Source organism: Protopterus annectens, chromosome 5.part0 (assembly GCF_019279795.1).
Source record: "Protopterus annectens isolate FY-2018-M chromosome 5.part0, PAN1.0, whole genome shotgun sequence".
Lineage (NCBI taxonomy): Eukaryota > Metazoa > Chordata > Ceratodontiformes > Protopteridae > Protopterus > Protopterus annectens.
In genome coordinates, this window is record NC_056735.1 from 775,395,960 (window position 1) to 775,409,951 (window position 13,992).

The 13,992-nt window shown below is 37.2% G+C and overlaps 1 protein-coding gene across 1 annotated transcript in view; it reads left to right on the forward strand.

Annotated features, from left to right (window-relative positions):
- The first annotated feature begins 601 nt into the window (after nucleotides 1-601).
- Nucleotides 602-13,992, forward strand: part of DDX10 (DEAD-box helicase 10) — a 1,393,858-nt gene continuing 1,380,467 nt past the window's right edge. Inside the window, exon 1 of the mRNA XM_044071854.1 lies at nucleotides 602-908. Coding sequence (XP_043927789.1) covers nucleotides 741-908 — 168 coding nt within the window. The 5' untranslated portion in view covers nucleotides 602-740. The remainder of the gene's footprint in view (nucleotides 909-13,992) is intronic.

Sequence of the window (13,992 nt, forward strand, 5' to 3'; positions counted from 1 at the left end):
AAAAAAATATACAATTTTATGAAAAATGGACCAAATATATAAGGCAAAGCCTGGAGATTCTGCGAAAATCTGTACAGGCGAGAGGTTAGGTAACAGCAAAAATTGAAACGACGCTAACTTTATGAACTTTAACCACATAGACTTAGGGATGATGAGGTCCATACCCGTCATGATATTAGAAACCCAAAAGACTTGGAGAAATTATACTGAGAGAGATACCATACGTCTTACCCCTCTGGAAATCTATCAGACTAGGGACAAGAAGCACTAATCCAATGGGTCTGCAGATGCAGTGCTGTACTTAAAACGCTTCCAGGTTAAATCAAATATAAAACTAAAAATACAACAATAAATTGCAGCACTAAATACATAGCAAGCAGGGCATTTTATCAGAGTAGTACCTCTCACTACCTGGCACACCCAAAGCTGCGCAGAACTAACCGCAAGATACTACTCTGATAGAATGCCACAAGCAGAACATTTACTCATAACATACTTAAAACTATTTTGATTTACAACGAAGCTCTCATCAACCTTTCCATTACAATCCTTAAAAGACGTAAAAAGTAATTGCGTCGCACACAATTGCAATACTACGTCATATTCAAGCGACTTGTAGTCTCTGAACGGTAAACAGCACGTTGTTTGGGGAAGATTTTGTGTTCTGAGACTTCCTTCAGTTTTGGATTTGAGTTTGTATTTTTAACACCCGAACAAGATATTGGTGGATAAAACCTGCTATGTCTAAGTCTGTTCATGAAATAGATTATGCTAAGGATTATGATAAGTGGAAGAAGAAATACACAAAGAAAAAGAATAAAATAAAATTTTGCAAAAAGCAGCCCAAGGTACCGGAATGGCAGGTAGAAAAGAACTATATAAACAAACTTGTAAAGAGATATCACGAGGTACGTTTAATTCTGGTTTTCAATGCAAAATGTGTTAGTGTGGTTGTCTTGTATGTATTCTGCAGGAGCATCCCAGACTATGTTATAGTTAAGATTTGTAGCTGTCACTGAAGTTTGTCTCTTTTTTGTTTTTCGTTTCCATGACTGTAAGAAGCTGTTGACTAGAATTTGATCCAAATGTTTTTTTTTTTTTTTTTTTTTTTTTTTTTTACATACCCTCATTATTCTTTAAAAGACTGAGAGCTTTGCTTAGGAACAAATTTTCTTTTTCCTATAGATGACATATAGACCTTTGCCCAAATTCCTGACAGCCTCCTGCATTCTTGTTTGGTGTTATGGCTCCAGCTACTTTTCTCACTTTTTGTTGCCAAGTTAATTGTTGTAATGTCTGAATTAGTGATTATACTGTTGCAGCAGATATCACACGTGTATTTGTTGTTAGCTGTTTGACTTTGATAATTTTTACTTAAACAGAACCAGTAATAAAGCAAACACCTGCTGTAAAGAGATGAACCTTATTGATGTTGATAGTACAGCATCAACATCAGTAAGTAACATGACATGTACCTAACAGTGCGTATTCTCTATTTGTGGATATTGACATGTATTAACCCACCAAATGCGTAGTAGCAAGCCCTGCCCAAACCCCACCCACGAGCATTTTGACTGATTTTGATTGAAAGATGCCACCTTAACACAAGGTAATATATGCGATATGTGAAACACAAGTTAATTGCACAAAAAGATTCAATTGCACAAAAAACAAGAAAACACATACATTTAGCATGTGCCTATTTCTTTATTTCGTGAACTTAGGCTGAAAACAGACACCCACAACCTATAACACTGCATCAGGAAGCATTTACACTACTTTCAGTACTTCAATGACAACTTAAATTCACAACTTTTACTATACAGGAGTACTTAACATGTCAAGAGCTGATACTACTGAAACAGAAGGATAAATGCTGAATGAGGCCAAGTCCCTTTACCTAACCAATTCTTAAACTTAAATAAATTTTTAGGAACAGTTTCCAAGCAAAGAGTTATAAAAGAGTATGTGTAAGAGTACAGAAACAAGAGTGCCGCTGTGGGGAAAGTTAGACAGTCCAAATACTCTGAATGCAAGTAATAAACTCGAGCACTTTCACTGTAACTACCTATAAATGAAAATCTGCATGACATTGTGGGCACCATAACTGCGTACCAGAAATGGAAGGCTACGCCGATCTAGTCGCCTTCAATTGAAATAAAATTAGTAACTATTCAAGAGTGATGCAATGATATTACCATTGCCAAAGACACCAGTACAAGCAAATAAATAAATACACATACACACAGTTTTCAATTTTTAACCCCATTTGCCCTTTAACTGGTGCCCATAGAAGCAGGCCACCCAGTCAGGTAATTTTGGCCATTTGTTTACTGTGTAGGCAGGCTAGTCTACAGAACCTTTTCTTCCATTAATCTGGCAAATAATTATTATTATATATTAATCTAATGGAAAGGGACTGATTGCTCGAATGTCATTATTGGCATGTGTTTGTGCTTATTAAATGCTCCGTTTTTAATTCTATGGATTTACCGTTACATTAGCATTGCGTGTCAATCACGGCACATTGCCTTTGTTAATCCCGCCCTCCGCATGTCAATCACGTCGGGCACGCCCATACCTGCGCGAACTCGGTGGTGGGTTAATACACTTCAATTTTGCCGGCAGCCCTTACCTTCGTAGCAGAGTACTAACCTAGCAACCTTTAAAACTAGTCTGGGTGATTGATGATGGCAAGTTATAATGTGAGATATGTGATGAAAGCAAACTCAATGAGGACATTGATAATCTCCCATCGGTACTGGGTGATTTGGCTGAGATTGTCAGTGGTTTCCTTTTCTGCAAACCCAGTAAAAACCTATGAGCCTATCAACATCAGTTCACTATTTTACATTGCCTTACATTATAATTGTTTATGGGCAGAAAGAAATTTTGTATCTGATTTGTTATGTATAGATGTGTATATATGCACACACACATTATATGTATAAGTAACATTTGTACATTTCTGTAGCTTTCACTTCACTGCTACTGTTCTCCACTTGTCTCATGCTGTCTTGAAAGCTTCCATGAAACTGTCCTGCACCCACTCTGGTACCATTACCTGAGATCATAACCCTCTTGGTGAAAAAGTACTTTCACATATCCAGGGACTACTTGTGCCCTACCATCTGCTCACGTTCCTCTTCTCCTTTCTCAGCCCTTCATGTTTAGAGTGATACTTCATATCTCCCAGTATGATCTTCTGCATCTGTATCTTGTACCCCAGATTTTGGTTGCGAGAGGGTCTTAATTTCCTCTAATCATACTCGTTTTCCCTTCACTCTTATGCAACCTTTCTGTTCCTCTGGGCTTTGCCTACCAGTCTGATGTCTTTTTTTCTTGTGTGGTCTCTGGAAGTATACATAATACACAGGAGTGACTTGAGCATGGCCCAGTGCATGTTAACTATTTGCTTTTGGAGTCTTTCCCAGATTACATATTTATTTAAGTGGATAAGTGGGCTTATCTGAGGACCCTTCTCAGTCATGACCTAGAAATAGAGCAAACTATTGTAATGTCCTGGAAAATACTAAAAGTAATATTCAGGAATTTCATTTGCAACTGCATAGACAGTACTTCAGGTACAAAAAAGTCTATGGGCAATTGATCTTGCTGGTATATATTTTTTTCATAATTTAAAAAGCAGATGTTATTAGGGCAGAAGTTCTACAAGCAAACAAGTTTAGAAGTCAGCATCGGATAGAAAGGCTTATCACAGTTTGTAGCTAATGTACTAAGCAAACTTAGTGTAACTATTTATGTGAAGTCAGTAAGCAGTGTTCATTATTTAATTTACAGTAGTGAAGTAGCCTGAGCTTAGACAGTGTTTTTCAAGCAATGAAACTCATAGGCTTCAACAAGATCTGAAGACCTTGTAGTCAGTCTCGTAAATCAACAGGCAGTATGCTGCAGTTGGCTGGCTCAGTTTCTCCTATGGCTAATAAAAGAAAGTTTTCTGGGTGTAAATTTGCTTTCTTTTTGAAACCGGAAGGTGTAGTTGGGTTGTGACTTTGTGGGCTTCATGTAAATTTCACTGAGTTTGTTTTTGTGTTACCAGATAAGAATTCTTTAGCTATATCTGAGATGAATACAAGATGGATATTGGTCCCAGCAGTCACTTCTGCTATCCAGGAAGGTATTGTTCTTACTGTAAAATGAAACAAAGGAGAGTAAAAGTTGCTCAGTTTGCAGGTCTCTTGCAGTGTTTCAATTGTACATATATTTTTCAAATCAACGTAACATGAAATAAAAGTTATTTTCACATTCCCAACCAGTTTGATAGGAACACATTTAGAAATGATACATGGTAGCAGAGAACTGCAAGAAAAATGTTGTTCAGCATTAATTAAAGGCGATGGAGGTGCAGCACACCTATAAAAATTATTTGCAGTTTTACAGTAGAAGCAAAATCTGTTATAATAAATGCATAACAGATCCATGGAAACAGACTGTGCTGCATCACTGACGTACAGCTGTGCAAATGTGAAATTAGTCTGCTTAAGTTAAGGAGTTCTCAGGGGAAGCAGGAGGGTGCTTTCCTTGTTTCAAAAAATGTTATTGTAGTTTTTCAATAGAAACAAAACATCTGTGAAATGTGTTACGGCATTCATTTATTTTTCTGGCTCTGTCGGTTTACTGATAATTCGGAATACTGATTACTAAATATAATACTATGACATGGCACAACATTTGATCAAGTCCTGAAGAAAGGTTACCTGTTGTCATTAGGTTTAGTTTCCGCTAAGAAAAACATAAATATATGAAGTTGCAGACACTACTGACTTCTGTTAATTTTGGAGGCTTGGTGACTAAGTTGAAAACGGTACTTGCAGGGTTTTGGTGGGTTGCTCAACTTGTGTATGCGTGTGTATGTATAAATATATATATATATATATATGGGCCTGTGTATGTGTGTGTGTGTGTGTGTGTGTGTGTGTGTGTGTACATACACACGTATAACATGTATTTTTTATATGTGTGCACGTGTATTTATGTCTATATCTATTTGTTCATAGGTGTTTACTAGGCTAAAAACCGCAAGGGCCTTTTTAAGCCTAGCCATACATCCCATGTACATCCCACATACATATATACATTGTGTGTGTGTGTATGGGTCTACTTCATTTCACTGAAACTCAGTTGCCTGAGTGCCTCTATAGTTTGGTTGTATATTGTCTTCTGGAAAGAATTATTCATTAGACTTGTAAGTATCCATAGCTATGGTTTTAAATATTTAAAATAGGTGGGGGGCGTAGACTCCCTTACTTTATATACTAATTCCAGGATTGCACTACAGTGGGGAAAAGGCCATATATAACTTTCAGCAAAATGAGTTTTCAGTGAATTGTGCGCAGGCAACTGAGTTTCAGTGAAGTGACCTTTCAGTAAAATAAAGTAGACCCATATATATACACACACACATACATATATATACATATATAAAATGCGCGTGTGTGTGTGTATGTGTGTGTGTGTGTATATATATATGTATATATATATATATATATATATATATATATATATATATAAAATCTTCTTTCGGCTGCTCCCGTTACGGGTCGCCACAGAAGATCAACTGTTTCCATTTCTTCCTGTCCTCTGCATCTTGCTCTGTCACACCAGCCACCTGCATGTCCTCTCTCACCACATCCATAAACCTTATCTTAGACCTTCCTCTTTTCCTGTTACCTGGCAGCTTCATCCTTAGCATCTTTTTCCCAATGTATTCTGCATCCCTTCTCAGCACATGTCCAAACCAACGTAACCTTGCCTCTCTGGCTTTGTCTCCAAACCTTCCAACCTGGGCTGACCCTCTAATATACTTATTCCTAATCGTGTCCATCCTTGTCACACCCAGTGCAAATCTTAACATCTTCAATTCCGCCAAGTCAAACTCTGACTCCTGCCTTTTTGTCAGTGCCACTGTCTCCAACCCATATAACATAGCTGGTCTCACTACCCTCTTGTAGATCTTCCCTTTCACTCTTAATGGTACTCGTCTGTCACAAATCACTCCTGACACTCTTCTCCACCCACTCCATCCTGCCTTTACACTCTTCTTCACCTCTCTTCCACACTCACCATTACTCTGAACTGTTGATCCCAAGTACTTAAACTCATCCACCTTCGCCAGCTCCACTCCCTGCATCCTCACCATTCCTCTATCCTCCCTCTCATTCACACACATATATTCTGTCTTAGTCCTGCTGACCTTCATTCCTCTTCTCTCTAGGGCATATCTCCACCTATCCAGGGTCTCCTCCACCTGTTCCCTACTCTCACTACAAATCACAATGTCATCTGCAAACATCATAGTCCACGGGGACTCATATATGCAAAGTGCAGTAATATCAAATTGTTTGTTGTTAATGGGATGTAGTTTGGGTTAAGCTAAGTGGCAGTATGTAATAATGCCTAAGCTGTCAGAAATAATGAAAGTTTCATCATTAGGGGTGAGAATGCTTGTGCAAGTGTTTGCAGGCTTGGGTTAGACTAAGGACTAGGTAAGGTGCACGCACGTGTGCATGCTAGTGTATGGGAAGTGTCTCAATGTCTGGTGTAGTATTACTGTTAAGGAAAGAGTTTTTTAAATGGTGTAGGGCTGGTGTTATAATTAGGAAGCATGCTAGGATTGATATAGACCCTGCCCACCTTTGTCATGTGCTAAAACTGTGTCTAATCCAGCCCTACACATTGCCTTACGAAAAACCTTTTCCCTAATAGTACCACTATTCAGAGTTATATCTGGTGCTGTTATTAGTTGTTTTTTTTTTTTTTTTTTAAGTTAACCAATCCCTTTATGATTGATACAATTTTTGGCTAGTTGTTCGGTGAAGTAAATTTCAGTGTTGTGTATGTCGACTGAGGGAGAATTGATGTTTCTTTAATTCAGTATTTACCAATACACTTGTATGTGTACATGTACACATAATGTAAATGTTATATATATAAATATAAATGTAGTGGATGAATGCGTGTAATGGCTTCTGTAGTAGTCATGCATTAAAAATGGTATTTTTCTTTTAATAAAAAAAAAAAATGAAAGTCAGTCTTTTTTCATAGGAACAGGTATATCTCTTTCCATGGTGTAGGTATAACTTTGGAGGTGATTATATTTTAACTATTAGTGGGCTTGGTCTTAGGTCAGTTAGGTTACATCATTTAAAGAGACATTTATTTTTTATTAGAACAAGTATATCTCCCTCCATGGTGTAGGTGCAACTTTGGAGGTGATTATGATTTATGTGTTGGCGGGATTGGCCGTAGGGTCACACCAACACTACAGAAACCATTTTAACCAAAGTTTGAAACATTCATTCATTCTTTATTTATTTTTGTTAAAACATCATAATAATTTACACTTACAAGAGAAAGGAGGGTTCAGTTTACACAATAAACTATGTATCAGTAATTTTTATATGGGAAGTCTGCAGGGTTGTGGAAAAAATTAATAACCACAAATTTATTATTGGAGTCGGGTCATGACTTGAGAAGCATGCATATGCAGTGGGGGGCTGTGGCTAATGGTGAAATGTATCTGATGCAGTGGATGAAGGTTTGCAGGTGGATTTTTTTTTTTTTTACTGTTTAGTAAAGGTTTTGTCTCTGTAAAGCATAATTACTGATGAAGGAACTAGACGATCTAAGGATTGATGCTAGTTTGGTAGCTTGCTTAGAAAATGACTATATGATAATAAATTAGAGATGAAAGTAAGTGCTACACTGTTAGCTTTAATATGTTTGGTTAAGAGTGTTCACCAGTCATCTGGGAGCACATTTGGCCAAGAAAAACTATTATGTGTGGGAGGGAAGTAAACCTAGAGAAAATTGCTTCAGTGAGATTGGGTGAAGACAAAGTCAAAATACTTTACTTTTGGAAAAAATAACAAATGTTGCAGTGGAATATAAGTGATCTGTGCAGTGTAGTTGATGGAGAGATTATTATTTAATAAACACACAGTTGTAGCATGTGTAAATGCTAGAGCTTTCTTCTCTTTTTTAAGATATAGACCGTAGGAATTCTCCAGTATTTCTCATTTGTGGTGCACTTGGTAGACCCTTTTTGTGGTGGGGGAATGTGTGGTTCCTACTGGTAGAAGAATCCACTGTAAATACTTCATTATAACAGTTAGAAAATAATATAGCAATAACCCACGCCTGGGTGTGGGTAATGCTAAATTTACCCACGGTTGGCGTGGTTTGGTCCCGAGGGCGAAGCCCGAGGGACCAAACAAAGCCAACCGTGGGTAATTTAGCATTACCCACACCCAGGCGTGGTTATTGCTATTATATGACATTATTTAAGAAAAGAAACTGTTACTTTTCTTAAATAATGGCATAGTATAATGCCTGTTTACTGCCCTTCCGCAGATGTCTGGCATCCGGCAGTTCTGATGTACTGCGCCTGCGCAGTACATCAGAGCTGTGGCAAAAGCAATGGAGAAAGCAAGATCTCCGTTGCTTTTTAGTGTCTCGCTATGTTAAATGAGTTTAACATAGCGAGACAGTTTTAAAATAAGCAACGGACATCTCCGTTGCTTATTTTAACTGTCTCGCTATGTTAAACTCATTTAACATAGCGAGACATTAAAAAGCAACGGAGATCTTGCTTTCTCCGTTGCTTTTTAACATTGCCTCGCTATGTTAAATGGGTTTAACATGCGAGACAGCTTTAAAATAAGCAACGGAGATCTCCGTTGCTTATTTTAAAGCTGTCTCGCTATGTTAAACCCATTTAACATAGCGAGACAGTGTTTAAAAAAAATGAGTTATACTAATGGAAAAAAGTCCGGGCGACCGGACCTTTTTCCATTAGTATAACTCGATTTACAACGGGCACGCTGGCCAATCAGCGTGCACGTTTTGGGGGGATCATGGTATAATATTAGTGTTTAGGCTTTTAAAGGCAGCTTCTTGTTTGAATCTGGGATGCTGAGGTATTTTTAAATGGTTTTAATATAAGAAGAGCATCTAGGTAGGATAAGTGACCCGTAGAACAGAAAGAAGGAAATGGGTCGGTGTGAAAACTGTGAATTATTGAGATAACTTACCAGGTAGTATTATAGGAATAACCCACACCTGGGTGTGGGTAATGCTGGATTTACCCAGGGTTGGCCCGAGGGACCAAACAAAGCCAACCATGGGTAAATACAGCATTACCCACACTCAGAAGTGGGTTATTGCTATTATACCATGACATTATTTAAAAAAAGAAACTATTACTTTTCTTAAATAATGGCATAGTATAATGCCTGTTTACTGCCCTTCCGGAGATGTCTGGCATCCGCGGCAGTTCTGATGTACTGCGCGCCTGCGCAGTACATCAGAGCTGTGGGCAAAAGCAACGGAGAAAGCAAGATCTCTGTTGCTTTTTATTAGCTATGTTAAATGGGTTTAACATAGCGAGACAGCTTTAAAATAAGCAACGGAGATGTCCGTTGCTTATTTTAAACTGTCTCGCTATGTTAAACCCATTTAACATAGCGAACAGTAAAAAAGCAACTGAGATCTTGCTTTCTCCGTTGCTTCTTTTTTAAAACCTGTCTCGCTATGTTAAATGGGTTTAGCATAGCGAGACAGCTTTAAAATAAGCAACGGAGATCTCCGTTGCTTATTTTAAAGCTGTCTCGCTATGTTAAACCCATTTAACATAGTGAGACAGTGTTTTAAAAGTAGAGTTATACTAATGGAAAAAAGTCCGGGCGACCGGACCTTTTTCCATTAGAATAACTCGATTTACAATGTGCACGCTGGCCAATCAGCGTGCACGTTTTGGGGGGGTCATGGTATAATAAGCAGGATCTTTGTTTGGAAGTATTTAAAAGTTATTCATGTCAGGTGTATGCATGGTCCCAAAGAGATATTTATGCATCTAAAGTGATATAAATGAAGTTCTGTATCAACTTCTTGTCCTGATAAAAGTATGATGTGGCACACACAAGCACGTGTGTGTGTTTGTTTACACTCACTTTCATTTTTAATATATACAAATATTTTGCATATTTTAGAGTAATCAGTGATTGTAGGTAATGCAGGGTTTACCCATATTTTGTTTGGTTTGGTCACGAGTGCCGGCAGTGTAGCTAGCCATGATTTATGCTTGCATTAAGCATGCCTTTATGTGATTTAATTCCCCTGTTTTACAGCGATGTTACTTTTTTTTTTTTTTTTTTTTTTTTTTAATAATGTCACTGTGGAATAGAACTTCATTGTCCATCTTTTTCACCTTCTGCTGATGCGAGGTTTCCCTGAGGTGGTTTGGCAAGTATGCTACGCTTGTGTCCATCCGTGTGCATGATGATCCGTTGCACAGTGCATCTGTTCTACTGCAGTTTTTACAACATTTAAGGGAGAGCTTTACATATATAGTACGCATACATGCTGAGTTTGTGTGTGAATGTGTACACTTCAGAAATCTGGTGTCAGCTTAGGGGACTGTTATGTGTGGGAGGGTTTAATTTTGATTGTTATGTTGTCAGTCAAAAAGAGTTTCATTTCACTGCTTAGAGTGTGCATGTGTATGTCAGTGGTTTCTGCCTAACATGCTCCCAAAATCATTTGGGGTTCTTTTATCTCAATTATTTATTTTTTTGTTGTTGTTATTTTGTTACTGTGCATGCCAGTCATTAATCTTCCATTCCTTGTCAGGCATTATTCTGTCTGTGAGGTCCATAACATAGACAGCCATAAGGATGCTTTGTGTTCTGTCAGGCATTTCACCAATAAGGGCATTTTCATTTATGACCTAACCCCATCCCAGATGATGTGTATAACTGCTTCACACAAGGGCTGCTTGTGCCCTCTGTCCACACACATAACTTCCCATACATGTAGAAAAGGATTATTGTTGCAAGCTTTACTGGGTGTGACCATGTGTCTTCCACTCCACATGCCTTCACTCACTGCTTCCTAGCTTTCATTTTCCATCTGAAAATTTCTTTAAAATTGTGTTACAAACCAGAAATTTTACTGTACCTCCCATTTAGCTCCATAGCAGCCCACTAGTCATATGTTTTGTATAATTCACTGTTATGCTTTTTCTGTACAACTTCTGGTCACTCGCTATAACTTACCTTTGCTTAAAAACATGTCCTGCAGGAATTCTAGTATGGCACCTTGGCACTAACAAGTGTTATTTTTAGTTCCTTATCTGAAGACATTTGAAAGATAAAAGTTGCAAGTTTTTAAACTAGAAGATTATATGACAGCAAGCTACAGAAGACTTGATGAGACTGAAAGCATGTTTTGTAGTTATTCATATGTAGTGCAGTCACTCACAGAAGACATGGCTGTAACCAAGTTGAAGTTTGCTTTATTGGAGGCTAACCAAGAAGACCTTGAAGGAAAAATGATAGCTGAAAAAGTTGGTAAGGAACAACTGTCTTGCCTTTAGAAGAGCGCATTGAAACTGTATGGGATTGCATGTTGCTGGAGTGTGTTTACCATGTCTACATGCCTGGTAATATAGCAACAAGAAAGTCTAGTTAAGTTTCAAATATGTTTAAAAGAGGAGAGTGTAACTAAGCTGTGTCAAGTGGGCAAGCTGTTGAAATTGGGTATATCTGTGTATTTGTGGGTGATTTTTTGCTGATACTTGTAAAATGAAGAAATCAGTTTAAAACTGTAATGAAACATTTTTCAGAGAAACAGCATAAGTGTAAGATTTTCATGTTGTTGAATTTTTGTTTTTCTCCAACCCAACTGCTGTTTTGTTCTTAAAGTTGATGGCTTTTGCTTTTTCCCACCCCTACTTGGAGTTTGTGGTGTACTCAGTCCAGAGAGGTAAAATTGGTCAAACAGCTTCTGTGTTATAAAACCAAGAAAGAGCGTCACTGTCCACAAGCGCAAATAAATCCAGTCCCTTGGATGTGAAAATAACGATTTATTAAATAATCCACAAGATGCAACAAGAAAAACAATAGAACGCTCTCACAACGTTTTCGTCGTCTACTTTATCAATATACAAATAATTAAAATGTAGAACTTCTTATATATCCCATAGTTTCCCTCCAAAAAAACAATTAATGATTTAATTACCATCTAATATTACTAAGGACTCACATATATAGTCTTTTGATGGTTTTAACATTTTTAACTATACCAACATTCATTTAAACACAGCATGGTTTCATCTGTTTTCTAAAGGGTTCACTTTTATTCCTAATAAAGGAACTGACATTTTTAAACTTTTAGTTGATATTAAACTTTTTATTAGGAAAAAGAATTTGCAGCTAATTTTTAAACAGACAGCTACAGGTTTTAACACAGAAAGTTTAAAAAGAAAGAGTCTGTATAATCCACCCATTCACCCACAATTAAAGAATTTTGAAGACAAAGTGGAAAATGAAATTAGAATGGGGTTACTTTATCAAAAAACGCACTCCAATTTAACGCATGCTGAGAACCTTGTTCTCAAAGAAATCTGTAACAATAAGAATCTAAGGGTCATGAAACCAGGCAAGGGTGGGGGTATGGTGCTAATGGACACAATAGTTTATGAAGGGAAAATGATGGACATATTAAACGACACTGACAAGTACACCAGAGCCTCTATTAATGAAATCAACATAGCCAATCAAAGAATTCATAACACTTTACACGACATGTTGTCAGAAGGCTCTATAGACAAAGACACTTTTGACTACTTGTCAGTAGAAAAGCCCAAAGTTCCATGTATATTTGGGATTCCCAAAGTACACAAGAACAATTTGGATCCCCCTCTAAGACCCATTGTCTCTGCAGATGGTTCAGTTACAGCACCCCTAGCAAAATATGTTGATTTTAAAACTAAAGGTATATTGGATTTCAATACAGCTGTGTTGAAAGACTCTTGGGATTTTTTAAGAAGATTAAAAAAAGAATTATATTCAGACAATGTTACTTTTGCCACAATTAATGTTATTGACCTATTTACAAGTATCCCGCATGACACAGGCATGTTATGGTTTGAGGAGATTTTAGTGCACAGTAAAAAGTTGACCCAAATTGAGTTCAGAAATGTTTTAATGTTTATGGAGATTATATTAAAAAACAACTTCATTTATTTTCAAGGAGAATACTTCAGGCAAGTTAGGGGTGTGTCGATGGGTGCCCATTGTGCCACCATATATGCCAACACCGTTATGACATATTGGGAAATGAAATTTCTTTACACATCACCTTACTTTGACAATTGTGTTTTATACACTAGGTTTCTGGATGACCTATGCTTCATCTGGAATGGTAATGCAGAAACTTTTAACAATTTCAAACAACACTTGAACACCACATCTAGTTTTTTAAATTCACTTCTGACTACGAGAATGAAGTTCATTTTTTAGATGTAAAAATCAGAAAAAGTAATGGCAATTTCACCTCCAGTATATATAGGAAAGAAACATTCTCAAACTCTTACTTGCACTTTTCCAGTTGTCACCCCTTTCACCAAAAGAAGGGGGTTGTCAAAGGACAACTAGTACGTGCAAGTCGTATGACCTCTGACAATTTAACATTTCTTGAAGAAGTAGAATTCCTAAGGGAATTGTTCCACAAAAGGGCATATCCACCTGATCTTTTCAACTCAGTTCTAGCAGAAGTGTTAGAAAATAGAAATGACAGATTTGCACCAATTCTGGGTAAACCAGAAATTGAAAAAAATTCAAATAAGAAAAATACGTCTACTGGTGAATATGATCCAGGTTTAATATCCACATTTGATGGAAATTCAAATCTCATTAGAAGGATTTTTCAGAAGGAATGGAAAAACTTTTCAAAAATTTCTGACCTAGAAGGCATTTTTGATAATGAACTTACTTGCACATACAGAAAGGGCAAAACCATTAAAAACATTGTGGAGAACAGGTCTCTGGTGAATAACCAGAACTTGTCAACAAAGAAAAAAGGCTTATTCAAATGTGGGAGGTGTAAGTATTGTGCCCACTTAAAATGTAGTGAATATATATTCTTGAAAGCCAGAAAAAAGAAATTGTACTTGAACACGTTTGCAAATTG